The 19351-nt window shown below is 38.8% G+C and overlaps 1 protein-coding gene across 1 annotated transcript in view; it reads left to right on the forward strand.

Moving 5' to 3' along the window:
- The first annotated feature begins 537 nt into the window (after positions 1 to 537).
- LOC127421015 (ephrin-A3-like) overlaps positions 538 to 19351 on the forward strand; it is a 188314-nt gene continuing 169500 nt past the window's right edge. The window contains exon 1 of the mRNA XM_051663727.1: positions 538 to 862. Coding sequence (XP_051519687.1) covers positions 753 to 862 — 110 coding nt within the window. The 5' untranslated portion in view covers positions 538 to 752. The remainder of the gene's footprint in view (positions 863 to 19351) is intronic.

Raw genomic sequence — 19351 nt, forward strand, 5'->3', positions numbered from 1 at the left:
ACATTCATCTTTCAGTGACTTTAAAAAAAAGTTTTACGATAATGCCGAATAATTAACGTTTACTAAACAGGTTAATAAATAAATAAAAATAAAAAATAAATAAAACATGCTTTATCGGGTGAGTGGGAGGCGTGGGCGTGGCCGCTAACAGGGCAACTGCAACCTGTCAATCACACACTGTGGCGGGTGGCTGAAGAGAGAACGAGTGTTTGTGAAGACGCCCAAGGTTGCCTTACTTTTCTGATTACTGTTTGACATAATGTCTGCGCTTCGTCAAAAAGCGCAACTAAAAGCATAGAGGGATGAGGGAGAAGCTCACACAAGTTCACTCGCTGTTGTGTATCGTTCTCTGCACTTTTTGAGTCGTTTTTGTGTCTTTTTTCTCCTGTCGACCACACGTAACCTAACCAAAGAGACCACTGCTTTTGCTCGTCGACATTTTTGTATTCTTATAGACTATTTTAGTTAATAACGGAATTATTTTGTAACTTGTTTTGGTGAATTCCGACAGGATGCCTTGGATGAGCGTCTCTCTGTTATGGAGTTACATTCGGGAATGCGCAAAGCTCTGTGACTAAAAACTCACCACACTGTGGCACGGCTTCGCGATATAAACGCTTTGCGACCGTCTGTCTGCTTGCTGAGTCGCAGGAATGTTGTAAAGTACTGTTCGTTTAACGTGGGACTGGGGGACAGAAGAAGGTGAAGAGACTCAACGGGCGTCGGGTGCGCGAGAACGCGGGAATATTATAATGGCGCTCGCGGCGGTTTCCCTGTATCTCCTCGCGCTCGTCTGGACGAACTTGCGCCCGGTCCACGGGAACAACCGGCACGCCGTGTACTGGAACAGCTCAAACATACAGTAAGTGTGTCCATAAGTTTTATTCGGTCTCAGAAGGCGTTTGTGTAGAGTGTACTGTCCCGAACGTTATTTAACACATAGAGAATGATTGAGAAAAGAAAACACATAGTGGGGGATCTCACGGAAACATGTCCAGGTCACATTTCACCCCAAGGTTAGAAGGATATACTGTATGTATGATATCTTGTGTGGAGAAAATAAGCATATTATTAAGGACCATTAAGTTTTATTTATTTATTTATTTATTTTGCATTGGGGCATTATTTTCATAACACTTAGGCACATTTTCCCCCAAATGTCTCATTACTATAATGCGTCGACGCTGAATGGATTGCTACAAGTACGTTGCACTTTTGAGTTTTAATCCATAACTGTAAAATACTGAGATATAATGATTTTTTAAAATGTAAATCAATCTTAACGTAAGGGAGTAATACCATGATGTGGATACTTAACCATGTAAATAACATTTAATAATTTTTTCCCGCATTACAGTAATGACAATCATATTACACTAGGCAAGGCAATGCAAAGTAAGGCAAGTTTATATATATATAGCATTTATATTTCATTCACAATGGCAATTCAAAGTGCATTAGTGCTTTAAGTAAAAATGATTCAAATGAATAAAAAAGGATACAGAAATAAAATGATGCAGTTCAATCAGTAAGTGCAGCACCGTGCTCAGTGAATAAATGCACAGTTAAACAGATGTGTTTTCAGTCTGGACTTGAATGTGGCTACTGTTGGAGCATATCTGACCTCTTCTGGAAGCTGGTTCCAGCTGCGGGTGGCATAATAGCTAAACCCTGTCTCACCTTGTTTTGAGTGAACCCTCTGTATGTCTGTCTTGATTCTAATGATCTGAGAGGACTGTTAGGTTTATATTCAAAAGCATATCTGAAATGTATTTAGGTCCTAGGCAATCGAGCGATTTATAAACGAGTAATAGTACTTTAAAATCAATTCTAAATGTAACTGGAAGCCAGTGTAAAGACCTGAGGACTGGAGTAATATGCTCAGATTTTTTTGTTCAGGTGAGAATCCTGGCAGCAGCATTCTGAATGAGCTGCAGGTGTCTAATTTTCTTTTTGGGAAGGCTGGTGAGGAGTCCATTGCAGTAGTCCACCCTACTGGTGTTGAATGCATGAACAATTTTCTATAAGTCTTGACTGGATACAAAACATCTAATAAACAACTGGCTATGTTTTTGAGATGATAGTAGGCTGATTTAGTTATTGCTTTGATATGACTACTAAAACTAAGGTCTGACTCAAATTACACCAAGATTCCGTATTTGATTTTTTTGTCTTTAGTCCCTTGGAGTCAAGGTATGTGTTCACCTTTGGAATTTTGCCTTTGTTGCCAAATACAATGATCTCTCTCTTGTCATTGTTTAACTGAAGGAATTTTTGGCTCATCCAACTGTTAATTTTGTCAGTGCACTGGCATAGAGAGTCTATGGGGCTGTAGTCGTTTGGCAATAGGGCTAGATAGATCTGGGTGTCATCTGCATAGTTATGGTATGCAATTTGGTTCTTTTTCATAATTTGGCCTAGTGGGAGCATATACAAGTTGAACAGGAGCAGTGCAAGAATTGAGCCTTGTGGGACTCCACACGTCATGGATATCCTCTCAGATTCATAGTTGCCTATGTTCACATAATAACCCCTCCCTTCTAGATATGACCTGAACCAGCTGAGGACCGTCCCAGAGAGCCCTACCCAGTTTTCCAATCTGTCTAGGCAAATGTTGTGGTCAACAGTGTCAAAAGCAGCACTGAGATCTAATAATACCAGCACTGAAATTTTGCCTGAATCAGTATTTATCCGAATATCATTAAGGATCTTATGAGTCCCTGTAACAAGGTTTGGAAAAGTAGGAAGTGGGAACCAAATTAACAATTAACAAGACTTTAATCAAACACAAACGTTGAACTAAACTGGCGGACGGTAACGGCTCCTCCGCTTCTTGGCAGACAGCAGTTAGCTCGTCTGCCTCCCTGGTGGATGGCAGCGATGAGTTCTCCCGGACAGCATGCTCTTCCTCCCTTCCCGGGTTTCGGCACCAGTGTAACAAGGTTCGGGAAAGGAGGAAGCGGGAACCGAATGAACAATAACAAGACTTTAATCAAACACAAATGCTGAACTGAAACATAATAAATTGACCCCCACACACACAGTGGCCACGTGCGTCTGTCTCTCTCTTTCTAGCGTCCCCGGCTCCTCCTTTATCTCTCTCCCGCTGATTGGGCAACTCAGCGCCAGGCGTACACCCTCCTCCTCGTCACAGTGCCGTCTCTGTGCTATGATGCGGTCAGAAACCAGACTGGAAATGTTCCTAAGTAAACATTCAAGATTAAGAATTTGTTCAGCTGATTGAAAACAGCCTTTTCAATGATTTTGTCTATGAAAGCAAGACTTGAAATTGGTCTGTAGTTGTTCAATATCGAGTTGTCTAGATTGCTCTTTTTAAGAAGAGGCTTGACAACAGCAGTTTTCAGGGACTTCGGAAACGTGCCTGAAAGGAGTGACACATTTACTATTTCTAACAGATCTTTTTCCAGACAATTAAACGCATTTTAGAAAAATTATGTGGGGAGTGTGTCAGGACAGCAGGTTGACGTTTTAAGATGCTGTACTGTTTCTTCCAGGGTTTTGGCATCAATTGTCTCAAACTCAGACATAGTGATTAATTTGAATTTTTATGGTGGGTGCTGTCTGACCTCAGTGCAACATGACAATGCGCTGATCGCCATTCTAATATCATTGATCTTCTTCATACAAAAAGATGCAAACTCGTTACATTTGCTGTCAGAGAGCATTTCACAGGGAACCTGTGTTGGGGGGTTTGTTAATCTCTCTGCAGTAGCAAAAAGAGTGCGGGTGTTGTTTATATTGCTGTTAATGATGTTTGAGAAGGTCTGCCTAGCTGTGCCTAGTTCCAAATTGAAAGCATGAAGGATGTCTTTATTTATATTATAATAGACTTCAAGTTGTGTTTTCTGCCACATTCGTTCTCCTTTCCCGCATTTTCTTTTCATGTTTTGCACTGCTGTTCTGTTACTCCAAGGTGCTTTACGCCTGCCAGTAATCATCCTGACCTTTACAGGAGCAATGCCATCAATAGCATTTTTTACTTTTGTGTTAAAGTTATCGAGGAGAACATTAACAGTCTGTCGATATACTCGGTGTCATAGATATAGCCTTGATAAATTGCACACTAGAATTCTCATTTATACTGTATAGGGGGAAGTGACCCAGTTAAGCCCACCTAAATCCAAGTTTTACATGTTTTCTCATAGAAATGTTAACAGCCTTAGAATAAAGTGAGTATTAAATCGAAGATTAATCTCTCATCTAAACACTTATGTTTTGTCATAAACCTGACAAAATTAAGTTAGTTTATTTAACTGCAAATATGAAAAGTCTGGAGTGGGCTTATAAAGGAACATGTATACCATTTAAGCCAACATGTGTTCTTAATAAGCCCAATATGATTTAACAAATTTAAATTATTCACATTTTACTGAATAAACACATCAGGTTTTATTATGAAAAATTACATCATAACCAGTAAATGAAATATTTAATTTCTGAATCTGACAGTCCTTATAATTAATTTTTTTGCCTATTCATTTTCTCCCTGTAATGAAAATAGATTCAGTAAGTAGAGTTAATAAGGAATTCTGTTTAATATGAGGTTCAATGGGTTATTTGCTCAGTGAGCTTATTAGCAACAATAGGTGTCAGTGGAAAATAAACCAAAATAATTTAAAGTAGAGTCAAGGTAGACACATAAATAAAAAACACGATATTTTACAATGTAGAGCATGTTTGTTATTGTTGTTTAAACAAATCAAATAATTCTTCTGCTTTAAAGCTATGAGCAAACAGGATTTTCAAAGGCAATGTTCGTATAAGCCCACATGAAAACAAAGTTATATTTCTGGATTATAATTACAGACAGAGTACTAAATCTTGTTTGAGGTCAAGAAGCTTCTTAAATATTTTCATTTAATGTGGTTATCAGCAGTTTTTATTCATTTTCTTTTCAAATACAAAGTATTGCTGTTAAATACAAAGAAAAATAATATAAAGTGTCATTTGATTTATTAATCTCTTAATTTTAAATTTTTTATAATTCCTCGTCTGGTTTGTTCATCTCACTCCAGAAAAACTGCTTTTTTTGAGGTTATTAAAAAAAGGGGTAGCACATGTTCCCAAATAACTCAAGAAGGAAACATTTGATTGGCTCCAAATAAAAAGTAAAATGATACCTACAAGTATGTGCATTTCCTCTGTAACCACATTTTTTTGTCTTTTTTATATTTCAAAATAAAACAGTAAGTGGTCTTATATGGTATTTGGGCTTAATTGAGTCACTTCCCCTACCTCGTTGACAGAGACAGATCTAACTAAAGTGGCAGGAGAAATCAATATTTCAAAGAAAATACAGAAAGGGTCAGATAGTGCGACATCCTTAATAATAGTGGATGAAATGTTCAGACCCTTACTAATGAGCAGATCAAGAGTGTGTCCACTTGTGTGTGGGTCCATCTACATGCTGAGTCAGATCAAATGTTTAAGACTGTTATGAGTTCTTTGGCAGTGATATGTTCAGGATTATCTATATGAATGTTGAAATCCCCAGTAATATCAAAACAGTTAAATTCAGAGGAAGTTGTTTATAACAGTTCTGTAAAATCATCAACAAAGCCAGGAGAGTATTTTGGAGGCCTGTAAATAATTATAAATAGAATGCGTGGAGCACCTTTTAGTCCAATATTTAGATATTCAAAGGTCATGTAATCACCAAGCAGTGTTTCCCACAGGATTTTGTGAGACCTCAGACCCTCTAGGGGGGTGCAGGGACATAAGAAAATTTTGTACATTTTAAAGTAAAATGCATCAATCTGGTGCACTTTTAGAGCGAAATTAAGGGGCCAGATCCATGAAGAACATTGTGCTCTTGTAAACAATTTTGTGCTCTAGTAGTAATTTAATCATAAATACATTGGTTGTATAAATATGAATGGTGATGACACAGCAAAAAAGTCACACCCACATGGTAAACGAGACAGAGTTTAATGCAGTTCACAAATGGTCAAAACACAAAATCGATTAGAGCATACATTTGAGCCAGGGCTCGACATTAAGCATTGTCATGTGCTTGTCCTCTGGACAAGTAAATTGGTCATTCACTTGTCTGAGTAAAAAAAGTTACTCGTCCGGAGAGAAAAAACGGACATGATGCTCAAGTAACATGTCAAAGATTATGTGGTATATTTTTGTACAATTATGACCGATGCCCAACCTATTAGTGTACTATGCAATCAACTCAATTCTCTGCGACAGAAATGTAAACTGCACTGGGTAGGGGAGGAGGCTATTGTCATATGATAATTATTTAATGTTACGTATGATTATATGGTAGTCAAATAAAGAAAAGCCTCCATCGCCACCATTAACAGCAGATATGCTCTTAGTTCTATGGAATGAGATCTACTTTTTCATCATGTTATTGCAGCAAGATCTACCATGTACAATGTAGGCTATACATTATCACAATACCAAAATCTCAGTAGCTGGTAGTGAAATTTGATGATTCTTAATACCAGTTTCAAAACCACAACAAATAGTAAAACTAACTTATATGTTAATTATGGAATAATCAAGTTCTTAAGTAATTATTCAAGACTAGTAAGAAAATAACAATAAAAAACAGCAATGAATAGAAATAGATAAAAAATAATAGAACAAAAAATACAAATTAAGAAAATTCTGTGCTTTTTTTGTTTTTAACAGCAGTTTCAAGTCTTCAAGTGCAACATGAAACTACTACTGGTCTTCATTGTGTGATTATAATACATTAATACTTTTTAAAGCTACTAAAGTTACACAGTCAAGAGCAGTGAGTGTTTTCTCGTTTTCTTGTTATTATTGTTTGATTATTATAATGACACACTAGAAGGCAGCAGGTCTATATAGCTTACATTTATACTCACAAGTCAGACATTTTAATACAAATCCGCTTTTTCTCTCTCTGTTTACGTTCACTTAACACATCACTCTCTGTGTTTACATGAATACCTCACCAAGACAGGCATTTTGGTGGAATTTTTAAATGTATTTGACTGTTCAGGCGCACAAGAGCGTGAGCATTTTTGGAACATGCGCATGTTCAGCACACACACATATGCCACCTGTCAATCAAACATGGCGCAGCTGTTACTAGATCGCTAGTGAATTATAAAATGACATGCTCTGGATTACTTTCAACAGCAGAATAAGAATATAAACTTTCTAATAAGTGACACAGGCCTAGGCTATGACAAATATAGCTGGTTATTTTTGTTGTTAATGAAGTTTTAATCAGTCTGCTTGTCCGGTCGATCAAATAAAATTCTCTTTCACTTGCCCCTTCAAAAATCCACTTGTCCCAGACAAGCTTTTTTTAATTTAATTTATCACACATTTGCACATATACAGTGAAATTCCTTTTTTCACATATCCCAGCTAAGCAGGGGTCAGAGTGCAGGGTCAGCCATGACACAGCACCCCTGGAGCAGATAGGGTCAAGGGCTTTGCTCAAGGGCCCAACAGTGGCATCTTGGCAGTGCTGGGGCTTGAACCCCCAGCCTTCTGATCAGTAACCCAGAGCCTGAACTACTGAGCCACCACTGCCAAGTGTTAATGTCAAGCCCCGTGAGCCATCAAAGAAATTAAGCAAAAGTGGTTACCTGTGTTGAACTTGCTCCTCAGATGCTGAAAACAGTTACGTTGTCAGAGCCGCTGGTAATAACGGTAACGTTAGATAATTGGTGTGTGTGTGTGTGTGTGTGTGAGCATGCGCGTGAACAGCAGTTGTGTCTCTAACAAAACGTTAGAGATCTTTTATGTTATTATGAGAAGTATAAAAATATTTTTGGTTCATTGTGAAACTGTGGCAGGCCACCACAGTCTAGGTTATTAATGGGAAACACTGACCAGGTGACACTTGCATCGAAAGTAGATCCCGACCGATACGGGATTTTTGAGACCGATACCGATTTTAGAGAGGGAAAATTCACCGATTACCGATATGGTGATCGATATATTACATTTTTGAGCTGGAATGAAAACAGACCTTTTCTATGTGGATTTTTCACCGATTTTGCACCGATATGATTATGCAAAGGTACTCAGAAGGCTGATTTCTTAAACAAATATTTTTTATCAAAGAATATTTGACATTATTATTATACATTGTCAACAAATTCTAGAAATGAACACTGAGAAAATAAAGAATTAATAAAAATACAATAAATAGCTTAATAAACAGTACTGTTTAGTATCAGTCAAATGCTGACAATTAAAATAAAGTATAAATAAAAATAAAATAAAATAAATAGCTAAATAAACATCAGTATTACTGTTTAGTATCAGTCAAATGCTAACTATATTAATACTGCTGAGTCAAGATAAACAGATAAGCAGTGGTGTTGCACCGTATTCTGCTATACAAGTTCAGGGGAAACTTTCAAAGGTGGAAAACCAGACTTTTAAATATGACATTTTCTGAATAACACGACTGGAATTGTTCGGTTGAAGGGGGTACCAAACTGTGAATCCTGAACAAAACAGTTTGGTGAACACATGTTTACTCATTAGCTTCCACTCAGCTGACAACAATAGCCTAGTTTCCATCCACTTCTCGTGGTGTCTTGTTATCGACAAAGTGAAAATGCATAAAAAATGTTTTGCGAAATTTGCCGTCTTCTGCCTGTTTCCATTCAAATGGCCTTTTATCGATACAAATGGTGTGCGTGATGACACCATGCCTAAAACACTTTGTAGCATAAGTTTTGGTTTATCACAACAGAAATGTTCCCTTAAGCCGTTTCCATACAGAAATGTGTGTTTATCGTTAATTCGCCTCCCAGATGTCCCTAATTTTTCCTTCCGAAGTTTTGGTAAAATGTGGAGAGTATTGAGACAATTCATTGAAGTTAGCCAACTTACTGTCATTTTAATTTCACAAATAAATGTAATCAGAAGACGAGGAATTGCAATCAAAAGGGAGCAGTTGCCCTTCTGATAGGACTGTAATATTGGTCCTGATGTTGCGCCTATCACAGATTGCCACCGGTTCTGACCCAAAAGTGAATCATCATGGCCCTGTTCAAGTTGGCAACCTGCACCAAGTAGTGGGGAAATTTTCAGTCTTAGTATAAGGACCATCCATCGATATATGTATATGCTGTGTGCACAGCTATTAAAGAATAATTGATGTGGTGTAATATCAGGGTTTATATTTGATAAATTCCTGATATTCAATAGGCTATTTTGAATAATCATCTAATCTAAAGCATTGCCATCTCAACTGCATTATGTCCCGTATATTTGTCCCACAACTTTTAACGACCAACTGAACTTGATTGCCATCTAAAATTAAATTTAGCGTCATAATGCAATTTACATTTTCTGAAGAAGCTCAGCAAATGCGATCTGAAGTAAAAAATTTTAAAACGTTTTAAAAGGTTCAAAAGCTCGTTTTCTGAAAGTGAACTCCGCATTGGACAAATAGTTCTGATAGTTTATAGTCTTGAAGTGTAGAAAATGTCATTCAGCCGACTTTATTTGTCTATAGAACAGGGTACGGCTAATTTAAGTTTGTGTAAAGAAAAGGCATATATAGGTCTAAAAATATATATTTTTTTCATTTGGTAATTTATTTTTTTAATTTAATGCGTTTTTCATTTGGTAATTTATTTAATTTAATACAGGGAATTTTGCTGGCATTTTTTCAAATGTATAAACAATAATTTAATATTATTGGGCTGTTAGTGTTCCAAAAAAGCACACTGATGCTTTTCTCCTAGTATTGTGTAATTGTTTTTTAATTTAAAACATCTTTGTGCACAGAAATTATGTTTTTTGTATTGTGGGCTAATTCCGTCACTGCCGTCTATTATTTTGAATGGTGTGTAAAAGCAACTTTAATAAATAAACGGATGTCTACCGCAAATTAAATTAATCGCAAACAGTGGCCATTCATTTGTTCCCCGTGCACTTGTCAATGTGCATGTCTTGATACGAGATATTTGTGTTGGCACTCCTGGAAGTGTCATGATGGCAGTGATCGGATCTTTATGCCGTTCAGATCAATCCATAATCACATACAATAAATTGGCTTTTATTGATGTATACCTTGTCGTCATGATTAACACAGGCTAATGATTGAGGTCAGTTCTGTCATGTGACACAACATTTTTGCGTTAATGCCCATTTTCTCGACAAAAAGTGTTTCCAAACCAGTTTTTCGTGACATTTGAAGTATCGACATTTATGACGCTGGAGTTAAACGGAAAAATATTATGTCGACACTTGTGAAATTTTAGCGATAATATGCGTTTCCATCAGCTTTATTTTGATGCGCTTAAACGTTTTTCGCAAAAAATCCTTGGATGGAAACGTAGTTACTGAAAGTAGCTATGTGATTAGCTAGTTAGCTATAAGCTCGTTGTCACGGAGTGTAAAAGACGGACATTGTTTATTTTACTTTCCAGCATTGTGTCTCACCAACTACGTAACAACATAGCATGAAATCAACACTCAACAGACACAATCCACCACCGCACCGTTGTCTGCTGAACTGCAAAAAGATGCTCTGATGTTTACCTTTCAGTCTGTTACTATAGCTGGCTAACAGCAAACAGACATGAGTGACATGGTTGTCAGGGACAGGGTTAATGTTATATTAGTTATATTTAAAAGGGAAAATAATGGGGTCATTGTTTAAGTTTCCAGTATGTATTTCACAAACTAGTTAACTTACCGAGGCACAGTTTAACTCCGCCCTGTCTGCAGAGCCACCGTCAGCTCAGCTCTGTAAACAAACTCTGAGTCGGAGCGCACTCTGCTGGACAAACTACGCTATGACACCAATTCTAAAGCATTATTTTCTGCATTATATGTTCTGAAAAAAAGTTTTCATATTGGCGCATATCGGTAAAATATACGCCGATACCGATATATCGGTGAAAGGCTAATATCGGCCAAAAATGTCTAATTGAAAGACATCTTTAGAGTTTGGAGGGGGTGATTCAATGAGGACTGTTGCACTGCAGCTGTTATCTAACCAAGTCTCATTTAGAAACATAAAGTCCAGGTTATTGTGGTGATGAGGTCATTGACTAAAAATGACTTGTTTTTTGGTGAGCGGATGTTTAAAAGTCCTAAATTGACAGTATCTGTTTTTGGCCCCACAGCAATGTCAGATTGACGTCTAATAGGCGACAGATTAGATCAGTTTGCCATACGTCTTGGGAAGGCCTTAGTCTTCCTATCACTTAACATAACAGATATAGAAAAAAACAACTGGCACAGCAGGTTCCCGCTGGTTCTGTAAACATTTGTGAGTGTTGCTGCTACCGTAGCGGGAACCCGACACGTATCACTGAGAGCTGTTATCAGTTGTTTGTTGTTCACCGAGAACAGAAGAAGGACGATGTGTGCCCTTGCGTTGTGGCAGTGGCCGGAGAGCTCTCTCAGAGGGAGGGGGAGGGTGAGCTGGGCCTGCAGGCTTTTGTGGTAGAGGGGACTGGCGTTTTTTGGTTGGTATCTGGGGGCTCGCAGCAATGGAGTGGGAGAGCTTTCTTCCAGCATACACTAGTTCCTCCATTTTCTCAGACAAGCTCAGAAGTGGGGATGTTGACGAGAGGGAGAAGGTGTGTGGTGAGAGAGGCTGTGCCTCTGGTGTTTCTTTGTGATGGCATATTTCATAAATTCATTTATTATTTTCTAAAATCCCACTTATTACAACAAAACTTGTGTATCTTTAATTATACATTGTCATATGAACAACCAGTCAGTAACTGCACTGCATGATTTAATAGAGACACAGGTCATCATTAAATAAACAGTAACTGTTCCAGAGACAGTTTAGTGTTTTGTAGCCTAATGTTGTACTTCAGGCTTGTGAGACTTCAACAGTTCTTATTTAATTTCGAGTTGGACATTCATAACTTGCACATCAGTATAAGATTACTCGTATACTGGAAGCACTGTATGTTTCGCGCTGTAGATTCAAAAGAACCGGCTCATTAGAATGGTTTTTTCAGGATCTGACTATACCGGAAACACCATATGTTTTGCGCTGTTGATTCTAAAGAACCAGCTCCTTTGAATAATTATTTCGGGAATTGAACTGTACCAGAAGTGCATATGCTTCATGCTGTAAAATGAGCCGGCTTGAGACTCGTTCGATTGGGAATTAAATACAGTGGTAAAACTGTGTGTTTTTATGCTGTAGAGTCAGTAGGAGGCAGCGCTGCTGCAGAGATGTGCTGCTGGAAACACTGTCAGAGTATTTGAGGATGGTGTTTCAGCCACTTCAGCGGAAAATTGCACGATGGAGAGCCGTTAATGGAACCGAAAGTCACGAAGATCATACGATTCCGGTATTTTTTTAAAGAATGGAATCGCTTCTGAACGAGAACGGGTTCTCAGTTCCCAACCCTACTCCCTTCAAGAAATAGTCCTTGGGTCCTGTATCTTGGAGCAGTTCTAAGTTGTCACAGTCCGACTGTAGTATGCTCTGTGTGTTGGGCTCAGCCTGGATTGTGTCCCTGAGCAGTGGATGTTGTGTCTTTGTTGTGTTATTGTGGGATTTGTCAATCAAATGTCCATCCAGGTGCTGAAGTGCGATCCAGTGGTCACTCTGACACTGCGGTGGTGTTTGTGTGCCATCCAATTTGAGTGGATTTGTGCACGTTGCAGATGGTTGAAGGAGGGAGGAGTAGATATTTTCCTTTAGCACTTTTGCACCAAGTTTGTTTGGGTGGAGGCCATCTGATTTAAACAGTTCTCTCCAGAAAAGTTTGAAGTTGTCAATGTAGTTCAGTCCTCTCATGTTGCAGGTTTTGTGCAGCCAAGTGTTTAGATTTAGCAACCAAAAAAACATATTTGTTTTCTCTATGTAACACAACTTCACAGAAGAAGGGAAGGAGAACACAAGGAAGCGGGTTTTCCAGGCTCCGGTAAGACTTTTAATCGGCCACTTCAATGCTTCACAACTTCAAACTTTACAAACTCATTAGCTTCACAGGCATGTAGACTTTTAAACACATTAGCTTCACAGGCACGTAGTTACTTAGAAGCATCAGCTTCACAAACACAATAGATTAAACGCAACAGCTTCAGGAGCACCGTGGCTTTCCTTGTGCCAGACTCTCTCTCTCTCTCTGCTGGTGGCGTGGCTGCTTATATGCCGCTCTCTTGGGTGTTAAACATAATCTAGTTCAGGTGCAAGTGCCCTTACCGCTTTCTCTCCAGATGGATGCTTGACCACTCCCCCGCTGCCACACTCGGGCTGGGAGCAGTCTACTGATGAACGACTGAACTTTCAATCTCCCAAGTGTTTCAAAGAGTTCATTGAAATCCCTATTAAGGAGTTCTGACTGCTCTTTCTGAATATAATTCTTCCTCACATGTATAGTAACCCGATTCACACTTTTTGTAAAGAGCAACCAAAAGCATCTTTGCACTAAGTGCAAAAAGTGTTAGAAGATACCCTGGTGCAAATACTGGAAGATACAATTTGCACCCCTAATTAAATACTAATATACAGTATAGGAGCTCCATAGCAGTGCATTTATTGTTTATTTAGAGTCCCACACACCAACCCCTACCCTTAAACCTAACTCTAACCTTCCCATACAAAAAATAACCATGGTTTTATTAACCATAGTATCACCATGTTATTTTGTAGCAAATTTATAATAACCACAAAATTTAACGTGGTTACTATATTAACAAACACCATGCTAGTATAGTAACACCATAGTTAATTGTATTAAAGCTATGGTTTCCTCCAAAAAATATGGTTAGTACAATATTACTACAATATTACTCAACCCTTTCTCTCAACTCCCCGACCCTTACCGTGACCAAATAACTTGTGAGGAAATCAACCTTTATATTCATTTTTAATTATTATAAGTAGTATTAAAAGAAATATTGGAGACAGAAAACAGAATGGGAAAAAGTATGACAAAATTCGGAATCGAACCCGGGTCATCCGCACAAAAAAAAGAACACCCACCAATATGATCACACAGGAAGTCGACATGTTGTTTCCGAAAGTTCAGGTACCCTAGGATCGGCGACAGTATGCCGACTAACTGACATGCGGCATTTCCCACCAGACATTTTTGCATCGTTTTCATCGTTTACCTTCCCACATGGCTCAACCGGCAGCGTGTTGCATCAGTAGCCTGACAGACCTGGGTTTGTATCCATGTTGAAACCAGGAAGTAATCTCATACGCTTAATCAGAGACGAGCTTGATTCGGAAGTTGCACTTTTCCCCCTAACATTACATTTTTACTCCACTAATGGTTAGGTTTGGGTTTGGGTTGGGGTTGGGGGGTATAGTCCATAAAATATGCATTCCTCTTCACTGTATTCTGTATCCTGTACAGCTGAAAGGAACTCGCTTCACAACTAGCTTTTGGCGACAACTCCTGGACATAAATGGAGCTTGCACGTGCCTATACGCCCTACAACACTTCCGCTTTGGCCACTGGGGACAGCGTTTTAAATTTTGGTAAGCACATACTGATTTTTGCTATAGAAAATGTGACTTACTCTTTCCAATTTCACTGTGAAATCAGGCTGCACCCTCACTGTCGTTACACCGCACGCTACTGCAGTGACACTAGGGCTGCAGTTTGTCTTCAGTTTCAGACTATTGGGAGTGCAAATAGCCACACTTTGTGGCAGTTGCTATTTACACATTGTGCATTACAGTAATGAGAATGTTCATGAAAATAATGTCACAGGACAAACTGTCTAAATGGTCCTAATAATATGCATTTTAAGCACAATATAATTTATTATTTTTGTCTTTTCATTTTGGGGCATGACCCGGACATGTTCCTGACACACACACACACACACACACACACACACACACACACACACATAGGCTACATACAATACATACACACACAAACAAACACACTTAAAATTGTCCTCAGGAGTTTTGATTCAGGGGACGGTTGTCTGGTCACATGACATACATTTTGGCTCCTGCAGTGAGGAAGTTGATAAAGTGGCTACTGATTGAGTCATGTTTGGTTCTTCCTCGAGACTGATTTATTTCTCCTGCTGTATCAGGACTTGATTCTGTGAATTGCATGCTGACAGGTGATAATTCAACATTACCTGACAGCCAAGACATGATAGCTAAATCTGCATGGTGCTTTTTGCCTACCATTCTTCTCTTTTTCCCTCTTGCCACTGATCTTTTTCCCCCACTTTACCTCAGCTGCTTGGCTCCCCTGTCTATTTGAGCATCTATACTGTAGCTCTTCGTCAGTTTAATTTCTTTGGTCGGTAATTACAAGAACTGTTGTGGTGATGAATGGGACATCTTGTGCCTTTTAGTATTATTATCTTAAGATTAATCACATTTATCTCTCCTCTGATAAAAAGGGTGGGCGAACACCTCCTCCCTTTTTCCCCCTCATGTCTATTCGTATTCATCTCATTCACTTATCTCCCGGCTAAATTCTGCTTACCAGCTCTGTATTTCTTTCTGTCATCCTTTTCTCAACATTTTTCCCTCTTTCATCTTGCTATTGATATGCATCACTCTATCTCTGATGGAAATAGTATGGAAATATTCCTAAGAGTCAAACTGGGGGCCAGAATATGTGGCATGAATGCCAGCGAGCATTACACGCAAAACACGGGTTTAGCATGAGTCAAAAACCTCTGATGCAAACTACTGGCCCAAACAAGCACCAGCTGCAGCAGCAATTAAGTGTGTCAGAGTGTTAGTTTGTGTGTGTAATGTGTGTGTTTGTGTGGCTCTGTGTAGATGTGAGAGGGGAGCCTCATTAATACCCAGATCGTCATTATCTTAACTGCAGCATCTTCAAAGTGCACAGCAGCAGTCACACATTTCCCTGTGTGTCACATTCTGTTGATACTGTTACCTGTTACCTTTAAATATCCTTACTGTTTGAATGAAAGTTTGGTTAGATGTCTACAGATGTCTGTTTAAATGTATTCAAATGACAAGATAAGGAGTAGCTGAGGCTACACAGATGAATCCGTAGCCTTGTTGGCGTTAATAATGTTAGGGTCTTGATATAAAGCCCAACAGTCTAATTGCAGAAGTAAAATCTGATACATTTGAAATTGAATTGATTAGTATGATAACCTATAAATCTTTATTGACGTACTATGAGCTCTGAGGTTGTTAATCAGTGGTAGGCTATATGCTTTTGCTGAAGCCATCAGTCTGCATTATTTCAATATTTCAACTTTAAATTTAACAAAAATTTCTGGTGAAGAACTACGCTATTCATGATCCTGAGGGGGAAAATCCACCAATCAGAGAATCGCTGTGACCACCCACTCCCATGACACTTCGAATGACACAACAAGTCGGTCCATATATTCTATGTATGAGTATTTTGTGATATACTTTAAATAAATTGATTCTATACTTATTTATCAATCGTTTTTGATTACATAATTCGCAATGCATTATGGGATTGTAGTTCATTCCTACATGAAAGACGTTAAGTACACAATCTTGTACCTCAGAGCTGGTTGGTTTGGTTTATGGCTTAGAACACATTTATAAAGTACTTTATGAAATCCCATCAAAATGAATGGGAAAAATGCTTCTGGAACCAAGACGGCTTAAAAAGTTGGCGGGCATTGTTGCTCTCTATAGACCTTATTCACAGTAGTGCTGTGGCATTGTCTTTAATGGCACGCATGGTATAAAGCTGTTTAAAACTCCTAGATCCCATCTGATTTTCCAAAACTCATGTTGTCTGGAGTTGTTTTGTCAACTGAATGTTCTTGGAAAGTTTTGTCCACGAAATTATTCAAAAACACTTTAAACTGCAATACAGCACATTGAAGAGACAGTTCGTCTGTCCCTCAGAGCCTCGTTGTCATTCCAGTTAAAAAACAAAGATGGCACTGCTGTGCATAAGGTCTATACCTGTAGGTGTGTCTACCTCTATATGTCAGGCAATGAAAGAAAAGAAAATGCTAAATATATGTAGAGTTGTGTGATTTTAGTCTTGGCAGGTGCAAGTCATGTTATCTGTTAAAGTTAGAAGGCAATGGAGAAAATGTCACTATTTGTGAGAACTGATGAATATTTCCATAAATTGTGAGAGTGTTCAGAGCTCTGTGTCAGGGTATTTGTACCTGTATATCTCTGTTGGTGTAAAGCCTATTTCTATGCCTTCCTCCCACACTGGGAGAAGATCTGCAAAATAATGCAGAAACTGACCTAGATTGCAGGTAGCTGAGGAACCCGCTGAGGCCTTACGGCATGAATACGGATCCCAGATCAGTCCTGAGAGGCTTAGAGCTCCAGGCCACACACTACTCAGAAGCGCATATAGGCACGGTACAAACTGGAGCAACGTTCTTCCAACTAACCGGATCCCATGAGCCCCTCAAGAGCATGAGTGTGTTTGTGGCCAGGGAACTGGCCCAGTGGGTCATAACAGTTCTAGATGAGACCCTCCTGGAGTTTAAATGGATAGTTAAGCCAAAAATGACAATTCTGTCATAATTTCTTCACCCTCTTTTTGTTCCTAACAAGTAAGATGTTCTTCTGTGGAACACAAAAGGAGATGTTAGGCAGAATGTTAGGGACTGGAAACACTGGGACATCCAACAGAGATGGACAACGTAGGTTCATGCCAACAAAAAATGTAGTGACATGGCCCACTGCTTACTGTCACTCCGCTTCCCAGCTCTCACAACGGTGAGACAGATAAAAGCGTTGATTGATAAAAGCACTTAGTTTCATGGATGCAGCGAGAAACCTTGCTCACAGAGTCTGTTTGAAATTTTGCTGGAAAGTCAAGTGAATAGAGGATAATCAATCATGTGAGATGATGTGTCTGGGGAAAATGTCAAATCTAGAAGAAAGTCAGAGAGAACACAGCTCCTGGTGTAATACAACAGAAACTCACAGGGAGTCTTCTTAGTGGCTCAGGTATGTATAAACAACCAAACCGTACAAGTATGGAGCATGTTGATACGGATGGTGAGGATGACTCAGTAACACATGGCTGGGCTTTGATTGCATCTGCACGGCTCCATTAGGAGGCAACACTCTCAGCTTCTGCTGGCACTGGCACTGCAACCCAGGCTCATTACAGCTGTCCCAGCTAATGGAACACACACTCGCACACAAAGTCATTTAGATATGTTCTGTCCTCACGCACATGCAAAGTCCCTTGAATACAAGTGTGCATACTAATGTACTTAATGCGGATCAAAATGACTAGCACACAAAATGAGAAGGCTCATGCACACAAGAATGAATTGGTCACGATAGTCCATTATTACTAGTTAGGTTGACTAATTTATCGGGTTGGGAACCAAGAACCTTTTTAAAAAAGGTTAATTGCCATTTTTTTTTTTTTAAATACCAGAACCGAATGATGTTCATGACTTTCGAATAACGGTTCTCGAACATGCATTCTTTCGTGGATGCAGATGGAATGCTGTACAAAAATATTTGACAGTTTCCTGCTACCACTCACCGGCACTGCAACACCACTATTGAATAAGCAGCGCAAAACACAGTGCAACCAGTGTAGTCTTATTCCCGATTGGATGACTCTTATGAGTCGGTTCTTCTGAATCAACACCGCAAAACACTCAGCACGACCAGTTTAGTCCAATTCCCGAACGGATTACTATTATGAGACAGATGTTGTGAATCTACACCGCAAAACACATAACAAGACCAGCGTAGTCTGATTCCCTAACGAGTGACTCTTCTGAATCATTCATGAAAAGTATCTCATCATTTTGTAACTGGCGGCTAAGGACAGTAAATCAATATTCTAAATATTGCAAATATTTCTTACTCAAACGTAGCCTATTAAATGAAAGAAACGTTAATGGAACTGTTAATGAATTTGAAATGTTAAATTCCTTACGTTTCCCATCCCTATCCATTTTTTTAAACTTAAAATAGTTTTTTCTTTTTTTTTTTTTTTTTTAAGCAGTGGTGCTTTAATTAGTGTGCTGTGATGGAAAAGTTCTTTAAATTCATCCCCTATAACTACTTATTCTGTTCCATTCCATTGCACTCCTTCTAGATGTTCTCATTTTTCTGTTCTCAAAGAACTCACTTTTATTTAAACTCCAGAAATGTGTCCATTAGGTGAACACAAAGCCAGCCTAACAGTGGTTTCTTTAAGGCCAATTAGTCCACTAGTGGTTCAGGCAACTCTAGATCATTTTCAAAATATGTGATTTTGCACATCCCTATGCACAAAAGACAGGAAAAATCCAGCATCTCGGACGAAAAGGTTTATCCCTCCAACACGCACATTAAATCATTGCTGCTCTCAGATTCTCTGTTAATTAGGCAAGTTTGATGTGGAACATGTGTAGCTAAGCAAGGTGGCCGTAGGGTAAATTTCCTGTGGTGGCGTTGCCTCCT

This window comes from Myxocyprinus asiaticus, chromosome 30 (assembly GCF_019703515.2).
Source record: "Myxocyprinus asiaticus isolate MX2 ecotype Aquarium Trade chromosome 30, UBuf_Myxa_2, whole genome shotgun sequence".
Taxonomy (NCBI): domain Eukaryota; kingdom Metazoa; phylum Chordata; class Actinopteri; order Cypriniformes; family Catostomidae; genus Myxocyprinus; species Myxocyprinus asiaticus.